Genomic DNA, 13,530 nt, shown 5'->3' with positions numbered 1-13,530 from the left:
ACCTTACCCAATATCCTATGAAATTCCGGCATACCTCTATCGTTAGAGGCAGGGTAGTATTGAGGAAGAAAACTGCATGCATCGGTGTACGGAGAAAATTGGTAAAGTATTGACGCAATTACGTAAGTAAATTATTTATTGTAAAATACAACATATAAATAATGAAAGACAGTCCCTCATAATCAAGATAGTGTTGTGTCAGACAATGCTAACTTTGCAACGGGTGTAAAATATGTTTTTCTTTAACTGGCACCATAGAAAACGCGGACACGGGTGTACGAGTACATACTCAATGAATGGCACCTTTCCCTAAAATTATGAAGAAAAAAAATCATAACTACCTACATAAGTACGAAGTTAGTTTCAGAAATCACAGTCTCCATGATGAACTAATATTTTTTGGTGTTGTTGTCTTGTACTTGTTTCTGATGCAAAGTTAGCGTTGTACGACTAATAGTTGGTTAAAAGCGCCAAAGGCCGTATGGTGACTAGTGGGGTTTCCCGTCTTCGGGGAGCTGGGTTCCGTGGATCGTCCGCTTGTGCTTCCACATGTCTCCTGATCGCCTGAGGAATAGATTTACATAAATTATTTTATTATTTGCAGATTATGATTCTCCACAATCGATATCATCATGGAAGTACCTATCTGCCTTAGGTATGTACTGCCTTCATCTGCAAAGCTAGCCATATACCATCAACACATCGGGACCAATATGACCTCCTCCTCAGCTATAGATTGGATTAAGTATATGTATACAGGGTAGAATTTTATCAGTGACATTACACTGTTGGTATATTAAGTGAAGGCTACAAACATACCATATAATCATTTCGGCACACTTATTTAAGAATTACCTTTCTAAGTACCTATGCTGGCTGCTTAGTACCTATATTTTATAGAATACAGACAAAAAATGAGTCCTCACCGATGTACCCTAGGGTTTAAGCATTTACTTATAAAGGTTAAAATGAGACTTGAAAGGCCGGATCTCAGATCATGTATGAGGAATTCCCATAACCAAATCTTTAACACTGGAAATACAGGTGTGTGAAGTTAGCAGCCTAAAGTTAGCAGCCTTTGAATACCCGACCAAATTAAGATGGTCACTTCAGTCATTGCATACTTTATCAATTAAAACACGTAAAAAGCCCCAAAAACATTGGAATAATAATGCTAGGTATTTATATAAACACTAAAATATGTTCTAAAATAAATAAATTCTAAAAAATACGATGTTTACTTACTGACGCTCTTGTTGGTTAATGGATATTTTGTATGGGGGCACCAAGATGCTATAGACCTGCCCGCATCTCACCTGGTTTATTATGTGAGTTGTGTCATTAGAAAACACTGACAGAAGTTTCATCAACATTGAAACGGGATAGCAGGTGTCCAGGAGCCACTTTCTGACGGATTTTGGGTGAAAAATTGACAATATTTCACGAATATTCAAGTTTGCAGGTGGAGCCTAAACAGGTACAGCTGCAAATGATAGTTCATATGAAAGGTATTATTAATACCTAGGAACGGTTTTCAGCAATTTCAGATTAAATGACTTTTGGTGAATATTCAAGGTGAAAACCAAAAAATAAAACTTAGCAGCCCAAGATTAACATTTTGTATGGGGGCACCAAGATGCTATAGACCTGCCCGCATCTCACCTGGTTTATTATGTGTGGTGTGTCATTAGAAAATACTGACAGAAGTTTCATCAACATTGAAACGGTATAGCAGGTGTCCAGGAGCCACTTTCTGACAGATTTTGGGTGAAAAATTGACAATATTTCACGAATATTCAAGTTTGCAGGTGGAACCTGAAGAGATTCAGCTGCAAATGATAGTTCATATGAAAGGTATTATTAATACCTAGAAACGGTTTTCAGCAATTTCAGATTAAATGACTTTTGGTGACTCTTCAAGGTGAAAATCAAAAAATAAAACTTAGCAGCCCAAGATTAACATTTTGTATGGGGGCAGCAAGATGCTATAGACCTGCCCGCATCTCACCTGGTTTATTATGTGTGGTGTGTCATTAGAAAATACTGACAGAAGTTTCATCAACATTGAAACGGTATAGCAGGTGTCCAGGAGCCACTTTCTGACAGATTTTGGGTGAAAAATTGACAATATTTCACGAATATTCAAGTTTGCAGGTGGAACCTGAAGAGATTCAGCTGCAAATGATAGTTCATATGAAAGGTATTATTAATACCTAGAAACGGTTTTCAGCAATTTCAGATTAAATGACTTTTGGTGACTCTTCAAGGTGAAAATCAAAAAATAAAACTTAGCAGCCCAAGATTAACATTTTGTATGGGGGCAGCAAGATGCTATAGACCTGCCCGCATCTCACCTGGTTTATTATGTGTGGTGTGTCATTAGAAAATACTGACAGAAGTTTCATCAACATTGAAACGGTATAGCAGGTGTCCAGGAACCACTTTCTGACAGATTTTGGGTGAAAAATTGACAATATTTCACGAATATTCAAGTTTGCAGGTGGCACCTGAAGAGATTCAGCTGCAAATGATAGTTCATATGAAAGGTATTATTAATACCTAGAAACGGTTTTCAGCAATTTCAGATTAAATTACTTTTGGTGACTCTTCAAGGTGAAAATCAAAAAATAAAACTTAGCAGCCCAAGATTAACATTTTGTATGGGGGCACCAAGATGCTATAGACCTGCCCGCATCTCACCTGGTTTATTATGTCTGGTGTGTCATTAGAAAATACTGACAGAAGTTTCATCAACATTGAAACGGTATAGCAGGTGTCCAGGAGCCACTTTCTGACAGATTTTGGGTGAAAAATTGACAATATTTCACGAATATTCAAGTTTGCAGGTGGAACCTGAAGAGATTCAGCTGCAAATGATAGTTCATATGAAAGGTATTATTAATACCTAGAAACAGTTTTCAGCAATTTCACATTAAAAGACTTTTGGTGAATATTCAAGGTGAAGATCAAAAAATAAAACTTAGCAGCCCAAGATTAACATTTTGTATGGGGGCACCAAGATGCTATAGACCTGCCCGCATCTCACCTGGTTTATTATGTGTGTTGTGTCATTAGAAAACACTGACAGAAGTTTCATCAACATTGAAACGGTATAGCAGGTGTCCAGGAGCCACTTTCTGACGCATTTTGGGTGACGGGGACGTTGAAACGGGCAACGTTGATGAAACTTCTGTCAGTGTTTTCTAATGACACACCACACATAATTAACCAGGTGAGATGCGGGCAGGTCTATAGCATCTTGGTGCCCCCATACAAAATGTTAATCTTGGGCTGCTAAGTTTTATTTTTTGGTTTTCGCCTTGAATATTCACCAAAAGTAATTTAATCTGAAATTGCTGAAAACCGTTTCTAGGTATTAATAATAGCTTTCATAGGAACTATCATTTGCAGCTGTACCTGTTCAGGCTCCACCTGCAAACTTGAATATTCGTGAAATATTGTCAATTTTTCACCCAAAATCCGTCAGAAAGTGGCTCCTGGACAACTGCTATCCCGTTTCAATGTTGATGAAACTTCTGTCAGTGTTTTCTAATGACACACCACACATAATAAACCAGGTGAGATGCGGGCAGGTCTATAGCATCTTGGTGCCCCCATACAAAATGTTAATCTTGGGCTGCTAAGTTTTATTTTTTGGTTTTCACCTTGAATATTCACCAAGAGTCATTTAATCTGAAATTGCTGAAAATCGTTTCTAGGTATTAATAATACCTTGCATATGAACTATCATTTGCAGCTGAATCTCTTCAGGTTCCACCTGCAAACTTGAATATTCGTTAAATATTGTCAATTTTTCACCCAAAATCCGTCAGAAAATGGCTCCTGGACACCTGCTATCCCGTTTCAATGTTGATGAAACTTCTGTCAGTGTTTTTTAATGACACAACTCACATAATAAACCAGGTGAGATGCGGGCAGGTCTATAGCATCTTGGTGCCCCCATACAAAATGTTAATCTTGGGCTGCTAAGTTTTATTTTTTGGTTTTCACCTTGAATATTCACCAAGAGTCATTTAATCTGAAATTGCTGAAAATCGTTTCTAGGTATTAATAATACCTTGCATATGAACTATCATTTGCAGCTGAATCTCTTCAGGTTCCACCTGCAAACTTGAATATTCGTTAAATATTGTCAATTTTTCACCCAAAATCCGTCAGAAAATGGCTCCTGGACACCTGCTATCCCGTTTCAATGTTGATGAAACTTCTGTCAGTGTTTTTTAATGACACAACTCACATAATAAACCAGGTGAGATGCGGGCAGGTCTATAGCATCTTGGTACCCCCATACAAAATGTTAATCTTGGGCTGCTAAGTTTTATTTTTTGGTTTTCACCTTGAATATTCACCAAGAGTCATTTAATCTGAAATTGCTGAAAATCGTTTCTAGGTATTAATAATACCTTGCATATGAACTATCATTTGCAGCTGAATCTCTTCAGGTTCCACCTGCAAACTTGAATATTCGTTAAATATTGTCAATTTTTCACCCAAAATCCGTCAGAAAATGGCTCCTGGACACCTGCTATCCCGTTTCAATGTTGATGAAACTTCTGTCAGTGTTTTTTAATGACACAACTCACATAATAAACCAGGTGAGATGCGGGCAGGTCTATAGCATCTTGGTGCCCCCATACAAAATGTTAATCTTGGGCTGCTAAGTTTTATTTTTTGGTTTTCGCCTTGAATATTCACCAAAAGTCATTTAATCTGAAATTGCTGAAAACCGTTTCTAGGTATTAATAATACCTTTCATATGAACTTTTTTTTGCAGCTGTACCTGTTTAGGCTCCACCTGCAAACTTGAATATTCGTTAAATATTGTCAATTTTTCACCCAAAATCCGTCAGAAAGTGGCTCCTGGACACGTGCTATACCGTTTCAATGTTAATGAAACTTCTGTCAGTGTTTTCTAATGACACACCACACATAATAAACCAGATGAGATGCGGGCAGGTCTATAGCATCTTGGTGCCCCCATACTAAATGTTAATCTTGGGCTGCTATTTTTATTTTTTGATTTTCACCTTGAAGAGTCACCAAAAGTCATTTAATCTGAAATTGCTGAAAACCATTTCTAGGCATTAATAATACCTTTCATATGAACTATCATTTGCAGCTGAATCTCTTCAGGTTCCACCTGCAAACTTGAATATTCGTGAAATATTGACAATTTTTCACCCAAAATCTGTCAGAAAGTGGCTCCTGGACACCTGCTATCCCGTTTCAATGTTGATGAAACTTCTGTCAGTGTTTTTTTATGACACAACTGACATAATAAACCAGGTGAGATGCGGGCAGGTCTATAGCATCTTGGTGCCCCCATACAAAATGTTAATCTTGGGCTGCTAAGTTTTATTTTTTGGTTTTCACCTTGAATATTCACCAAAAGTCATTTAATCTGAAATTGCTGAAAACCGTTTCTAGGTATTAATAATACCTTTAATATGAACTATCATTTGCAGCTGGATCTCTTCAGGTTCCACATGCAAACTTGAATATTCGTTAAATATTGTCAATTTTTCACCCAAAATCCGTCAGAAAGTGGCTCCTGGACACCTGCTATCCCGTTTTAATGTTGATGAAACTTCTGTCAGTGTTTTCTTATGACACAACTCACATAATAAACCAGGTGAGATGCGGGCAGGTCTATAGCATCTTGGTGCCCCCATACAAAATGTTAATCTTGGGCTGCTTAGTTTTATTTTTTTGTTTTCACCTTGAATATTCACCAAAAGTCATTTAATCTGAAATTGCTGAAAACCGTTTCTAGGTATTAATAATACCTTTAATATGAACTATCATTTGCAGCTGGATCTCTTCAGGTTCCACATGCAAACTTGAATATTCGTTAAATATTGTCAATTTTTCACCCAAAATCCGTCAGAAAGTGGCTCCTGGACACGTGCTATACCGTTTCAATGTTGATGAAACTTCTGTCAGTGTTTTCTTATGACACACCACACATAATAAACCAGATGAGATGCGGGCAGGTCTATAGCATCTTGGTGCCCCCATACAAAATGTTAATCTTGGGCTGCTAAGTTTTATTTTTTGATTTTCACCTTGAAGAGTCACCAAAAGTCATTTAATCTGAAATTGCTGAAAACCATTTCTAGGTATTAATAATACCTTTCATATGAACTATCATTTGCAGCTGAATCTCTTCAGGTTCCACCTGCAAACTTGAACATTCGTGAAATATTGTCAATTTTTCACCCAAAATCTGTCAGAAAGTGGCTCCTGGACACCTGCTATACCGTTTCAATGTTGATGAAACTTCTGTCAGTATTTTCTAATGACACACCACACATAATAAACCAGATGAGATGCGGGCAGGTCTATAGCATCTTGGTGCCCCCATACAAAATGTTAATCTTGGGCTGCTAAGTTTTATTTTTTGATTTTCACCTTGAAGAGTCACCAAAAGTCATTTAATCTGAAATTGCTGAAAACCGTTTCTAGGTATTAATAATACCTTTCATATGAACTATCATTTGCAGCTGAATCTTTTCAGGTTCCACCTGCAAACTTGAATATTCGTGAAATATTGTCAATTTTTCACCCAAAATCTGTCAGAAAGTGGCTCCTGGACACCTGCTATACCGTTTCAATGTTGATGAAACTTCTGTCAGTATTTTTTAATGACACACCACACATAATAAACCAGGTGAGATGCGGGCAGGTCTATAGCATCTTGGTGCCCCCATACAAAATGTTAATCTTGGGCTGCTAAGTTTTATTTTTTGGTTTTCACCTTGAATATTCACCAAAAGTCATTTAATCTGAAATTGCTGAAAACCGTTTCTAGGTATTAATAATACCTTTCATATGAACTATTATTTGCAGCTGTACCTGTTTAGGCTCCACCTGCAAACTTGAATATTCGTGAAATATTGTAAATTTTTCACCCAAAATCCGTCAGAAAGTGGCTCCTGGACACCTGCTATCCCGTTTCAATGTTGATGAAACTTCTGTCAGCGTTTTCTAATGACACAACTCACATCATAAACCAGGTGAGATGCGGGCAGGTCTATAGTATCTTGGTGCCTCCATACAAAATGTTAATCTTGGGCTGCTAAGTTTTATTTTTTGATTTTCACCTTGAAGAGTCACCAAAAGTCATTTAATCTGAAATTGCTGAAAATTGTTTCTAGGTATTAATAATACCTTTCATATGAACTAGAGATGCCACGAATATTCGGCAACTATTCGGTATTCGGCCTATTCGGCCAGTTTTTTCAGTATTCGGTATTCGGCCGAATAGTGCGTACTATTCGGGTCGAATACCGAATAGTAAATCATGTAAAAAATGACTAGTTATTTTAATAAAAATTGTGTATTTATTTCCAAATCACAACATTTTAGTACTTAAAATTAATCAGTATAGTAAGTTGTGCTGGATAAAAACGAGCATTTCAGCATTATTTGGTAGCCCACGATTGCGCTTTTCATTGTAACCATCATCAGAAAATACCTCTCACTATAAACGCTACTTCCAGGTGAAGGAAGATAAGTTTATGCAAATTTCAAAAGGTTCGGGTATTATTTTTTTTTTGCTGACCACCACCTGTAAGGATCGGCCATCCGATCTAGGTGAACTATTATCAAATAAAAAATCAACTCGTTTGCCTCCTAATAATTAGCATTTCTCATATAATCTGTAGCGACTTCTTCAAAGCAGTTACAGGAACAAAAAAAACAGGTTGTAGCGCCGAATATTCGGCGGCCGAATATTCGGCGCTTCGGCCGGCAGCGTCGCCGAATATTCGGTATTCGGTATTCGGCCAATTCACTATTCGTGGCAACACTAATATCATTTGCAGCTGTACCTGTTTAGGCTCCACCTGCAAACTTGAATATTCGTGAAATATTGTCAATTTTTCACCCAAAATCTGTCAGAAAGTGGCTCCTGGACACCTGCTATACCGTTTCAATGTTGATGAAACTTCTGTCAGTGTTTTCTAATGACACAACACACATAATAAACCAGGTGAGATGCGGGCAGGTCTATAGCATCTTGGTGCCCCCATACAAAATATCCATTGACCAACAAGAGCGTCAGTAAGTAAACGTCGTATTTTTTAGAATTTATTTATTTTAGAACATATTTTAGTGTTTATATAAATACCTAGCATTATTATTCCAATGTTTTTGGGGCTTTTTACGTGTTTTAATTGATAAAGTATGCAATGACTGAAGTGACCATCTTAATTTGGTCGGGTATTCAAAGGCTGCTAACTTTAGGCTGCTAACTTCACGCAGGTTGGAAATACGACTAAGAATATTGGCACCAACCGCTTTTTAAGGGTCTGTATTGTAAACATAATGATCACTTGTTCAAAATACTTTAATTGTAACATTCTATGATACAGTAGTTATGGTAAATCCATTGACTTAAGTATATTGGGTATGTCATAAAGAACTGAGAAAGCTGAAGATGATGATGACAAACCTGAAAGCAGTGCCGCAGACGTCACACTCGTGTGGTTTCTCCCCGGTGTGTATGAGGGTGTGGACGGTGCGAGCATACGGCCGCCGAAACGCTGCCCCACAGATATCGCAACGATACGGTCTGCAAAAGACACTTATTACTATTTTTTTTAATTTAACCTAAATTTTAAAGTTAGACACAAACCAAACCTAATTACGGGTGACAGTTGGTGTTATTCCAGGGTCTACCACCTGCGTACTGTATTAGGTAGGTACGCCTGCCTAGTTAGGTAGGTACTATATGTACCTACTTCTTGATTAGGACGGTAGGTAGGTATCATACCCTCCTCTGGGTGCACAACTGCATATACGCTTTCCAGGGTCCATAAAATCCGAACGGAACCGGTCACCACCTAGAATAACCACTGGACCTTGCGAGATTTTACGGCTAGAATCAAGTTTTGCGAGCACCCGTTCGTAATAATTAAATATTGGATGGAAAGGAAGGTAAGGTAAGTACCTATTGGATATTTTCAGTTTATTATTACATCTATAGCAGTATGTTGGAGTCCGAATATGTATCTCCATTGTACGGCTGTAGGTATTTCATTTTCAAACTGTTTCAAAGCATAGCTCTGAATAATATGACAAAGTTCTAACTCATACCATGGTCAGTTTCAATTCATAAAATTTTCAGACATGCAGCGCCATCTGTTTTCGGACCCTAAACTAAATAAGTTCAAAAATCTCCCACCGAGCGCTCTGGTTTAATTAAAGTGGGGTCTTATTCTAATGACGATAAATATTATTCTGATTCATATAAGTGGATACGTTCACAGATGTAATTATTTGCGATTTTGCGATACACGAGTAATACTAGCTGACCTTTGGTCTGTGTGGATGCGTGCGTGTTCACGCAAGCGTGCGGCGGCGGTGAACGTCTTGGGGCACGCGGCGCACGCAAAGGGCCGCTCCCCGGTGTGCGTCCGCCGATGGTCGTCCCGCTCCACCTGCCACCAACACCATTTCACACAGAATAATAATGTCTAGAGAAAAAAAAAACAATTATTTGCGTAGATACATTCCACTCTTACTGAGTTCACTTACGAACCTTGACCTTAAACGCTTTGGAGCATAAATCACATGGATAGGGGCGCTCTCCGGTGTGCATTCTCATGTGGATCGCCAGATGACCTGATTGGTTGAAACGTCTTCCGCAAATTCGGCACGGGTAGCCCTGAAAACAGCACATGGCTTGACCAAAGGAACCATTACATACAAGATACTTACCATGAATTCTACAGAATGTTGCAAAAAGGGTATACTGAGCCGAAAGGGGGTGGATCAGGGGGTCATCCTAGACAACCTAGACCTTTTGTTCTACGAGTTTTGAAAATTCACGATTCCCGCTATCGGCATATTAGTAAGTATATACAATTTTTGCAACACCTGATATATATGATTGCATAAAATGATAATAAAAGCTTCAAAAGTGTTAGTGCAACTTAACGTACGGGTTTAGTGACTTTGTGCATTTTCCTATGCGTATGAAGTGCGCACATGCTCCCCAACACCTTGTCGCATTCCTCACAGACGTAGGCCGTGAGAGGGGCGCCGGGGGGGCGGTCCTCGCCGCGCTTGTGGCGGTAAAGCTCCCTAGAACACATCAGACATGCTGCAGGGTATCGTCAGGGTTTCTGATCGTCCATCGAGGTAGCAGCATGCAGTAAGCGAAATTTTGGTGAGGTGATCATTAAACTACATCGTCAGGGACTACAGGGACGTTTTTATATATAAGTTCAGCACATGCAGTGCCTAAGCGATCTTTTGCCATAAGAGAAGACTCGATTCATCATCATCATCACTATTGAACGCGATACCAGTAGGTAGGTTAAAGTACCTGGCAGTAGCAAAAAGTTGGTTGCATGATCCGCAGTTCCACATTTTGCTACTAGAGTTGCTGCTAAAAGTATGTTTTCCACGCCTCGTCACGGGATGTGCTTGGCAATTGCTCAGGTGACGCGTTAGCTCTTCTGCTGTGTTGAATAGATTGTGGCAAGACTCGCATGTAAAACATGGCATTAGATATTCAGGGCTTCCTTGAATGTTGTTGGTTACCTAGAAAATTACAGTGTGTAAGTACCTCCAGAAGACCTAGCACGGGGCGCACGATAAGACGTGACAAAAGTTTACGTAGTCTCTCGAAGCCGCGTGATGTGAGTGAGCGTGAAAACTTGGCAGGTCTTGGCGTGCGCGTCTTGCACTCCGTCCGTGCTAGGCCTTCAGGACTAATATGGTTCGGGCTTGCAACTTAATAGTTACATATGTAAGTAGAGTAAGTACTAACAATATCCTCAGTCTCCTGGTAGCTGACTTCGTTTATCATGCAACATGTCCTGTGTGACTCAAGTGATTCACCATCAGCAAACAGACCGCTACAATAATCGCAAACATACATCGTCTCCAGCTGGCGTCTCACGACTGTGCATTTTCCCGCAATGTCCATGCAACATAGTGGTTCTGGAAGGAAGGATTACATGTTGATGATGGAAGGTGATTGGTTAGGCGAAGTGTAGTGAGAATGGTGATATTTAATAGATCGAAGACCATATTATAGTATGGTATTTAAAAAGGCAAATTATTCCTGAAGACGGATGCATATGAAAGTATGTTCTTATTATAAAGCATGGGGAGGCCTTTCAGGCTCAGCAGTAGGTAGTACTGGGTTCATGAACAATGAAAGGGTTTACATAATATGAATAGATGAAGGTGACTGACTGACTTAGCAACTGAACCTGCCTGATGTGTCAATTTCTTGGCTTGTAGAGAGCACTCGCTGGCAAGCGCTGCACACCAGCCAATCTTCCACAGGAGTGTTGGTATCGCTACCCACAGTTTCTGAAATAACTTTAAATTGTTAATTTTGAGATATTTCCGCAGCGTAGTTAGGAGAACGAGGCGAACTTATCATTTCAGAGTAACGATTATTTCAATATTGGTTTTAAGATATAGGTAAGTAATCTGGTAATCGTGAGATGATTATGAAACTTTGCCCTTCATCTCCACTCAGTATTGGTTATGACCGTACCTAAGTAGTTAGGCACATGTGAGTGAGTGCATGTGATGTTAAGAAAAAGAAGAAGTAAGGTTGAAAAAATATTAAGTCTAGTTACCGCATCCAGCGCTGACAGAAGCATCGTTAAAAACAGGGGGTTCCCGTAGATTTAGATTTTGGTCAATTGCGTTATCGGAAGCGTGCATTGAAATAGAGTGGTCGAGTAAATCGGCTTCTGTAGTGAAGATCTCATGACAGAGGACACATGACTGCAGGGATAGCAAATCTGGCCCACTTTCCTCCTCTCCATCCTGAAATTCAACGATATCTTTTGGAAAAGAAACTCATTCCTAAGATTAGACTAATTTAAGTCAGTAAGTACCTATATTTTTAACCCCCGACACAAAAAGGGTTAAGTAAAGTTAAGTATAGTTTATAGTGTCCGTGTGTTTGTGCAATATGTATGTTTGTAAAATGTACTTATGTTAATTTGTAGTAGCGTAGCTCCCACACGACAGGGCCGGTTTTTTACCAATGGTTAAGTTAGGGTAAGTAATACGAGGTATAAAAACGAATGGTATAACATTCACAAGATATACGCCCATATGATATAAATTTATTAAGTATAACGATCACTGTGCATAACAAACGAAAGGCATAATTACTAAATACATAATTTCGTAAAGAATAACGTTCAAAAAGTATAATTTCAATTGATATAACCATTAAAATGCATAATATTCATAATATATAACGTTTATAACATATATTCTACAACGGATATAATTATCATAATGTATAATGCTCAAAAAGTATAATAGATTGTCGTATAGTTTTTTTAATTATTATTGACGTTATGTGGGGGGAACGCTCCGCTCCGCTTCGCTGCGCTCCGCTTTGGTTTCGACGAACATGTGCACCTAACACGCTCCTCCTCGCTTTGCTCGTCGTCGCACCTATCTTTAGGTTTTGGTACTAGGGGCTTTCACAGCATTATTATTATTGGGGCTAAGAGGAGAGACGCTCCGCTCCGCTTCGCTGCGCTCCGCTTTGGTTTCGACGACCATGTGCACCTAACACGCTCCTCCTCGCTTTGCTCGTCGTCGCACCTATCTTTAGGTTTTGGTGCTAGGGGGTTTGACGGTGTTGGGTTAACACAGATTATGGGTTAATACAGGTTAAACACAGATTATGTTATATGTTAGTATGTTTTATGAACTTTATACTAAATGATAGTATATATTTTAAACGATATACGTAATGTATGTTATACGAATTGATATTAGTCCTCGTAAGTATTATATATTTTGATATTATATCAAATGTACGTTATACCAATTGAATTTTATACCTTATGAAAATATAGATTTTGTTGTTATACGTAACGTTCATTATATGTTGTGAACGTTATTAATGTGAAATTATACATTTCGTTTTTATACGTCGCAATACGCACCCGTTAAGTTAACTACGATTCAACAAACTGGCCCGATCTTCGTTTATTTTTTAAAAAGTTATGCAACTGAAGTTTTAGGAAAGTCGGGGATTTTTTACGCTGGTTGGGTAAAAAATGAATTTATTTTTAATTTACTAACTGCTAAGAGGTTTTACCTTTGTAACGTTAGAATTATTGTTCTCAGGTAATAGCAAAAATTGATTGACTGTATTATCGTCTAACAATGTAGGCTCATAATACAATAAGTTTTCAGACTGTATCACGAGAAGCTCTGCATTATCATTTCCGTTTCCTGGTAACAGTTCGGTACTGTAATATTGCTCAATGTGGTTCGGGAGTTGTGGCTCAAAGCTTTGTGTTTTCGTTACTTCAGGGGTTGGATTGCTTGGAAATGTTGAGCATGCATTGGTAAACAACAAATCTTCATTGGTATCTTGCAAAGTTTCTGGCAAATCTTTGTAGGGATAGTCTGGTGGATCATACATCATAGACATACTGAAAAATATTAGAAGATTTTTTTATTATAGTTTTCTTTTGTCGGTACATAACAACATAGAGGTGCCTA

At 38.5% G+C, this 13,530-nt stretch overlaps 1 protein-coding gene across 1 annotated transcript; it reads right to left on the bottom strand.

Moving 5' to 3' along the window:
- Positions 1–412: 412 nt before the first annotated feature.
- Positions 413–13,456, bottom strand: LOC105382324 (zinc finger protein ZFP2). The gene is made up of 10 exons (XM_048630278.1): positions 13,121–13,456; positions 11,628–11,820; positions 11,254–11,352; positions 10,802–10,974; positions 10,355–10,572; positions 9,969–10,110; positions 9,566–9,691; positions 9,340–9,464; positions 8,477–8,596; positions 413–564 (listed from the first exon to the last, which is right to left on the bottom strand). The coding sequence occupies exons 1-10, from the start codon at positions 13,451–13,453 to the stop codon at positions 489–491; spliced, it is 1,605 nt and encodes a 534-aa protein (XP_048486235.1). The 5' UTR covers positions 13,454–13,456; the 3' UTR covers positions 413–488.
- Between the last annotated feature and the right edge of the window lie 74 nt (positions 13,457–13,530).

The sequence above is a fragment of the Plutella xylostella genome, chromosome 25, assembly GCF_932276165.1.
Source record: "Plutella xylostella chromosome 25, ilPluXylo3.1, whole genome shotgun sequence".
NCBI classification, from domain to species: domain Eukaryota; kingdom Metazoa; phylum Arthropoda; class Insecta; order Lepidoptera; family Plutellidae; genus Plutella; species Plutella xylostella.
Note: the sequence above shows the minus strand (reverse complement) of the source record. Positions and strands in the feature narration are given on the sequence as shown.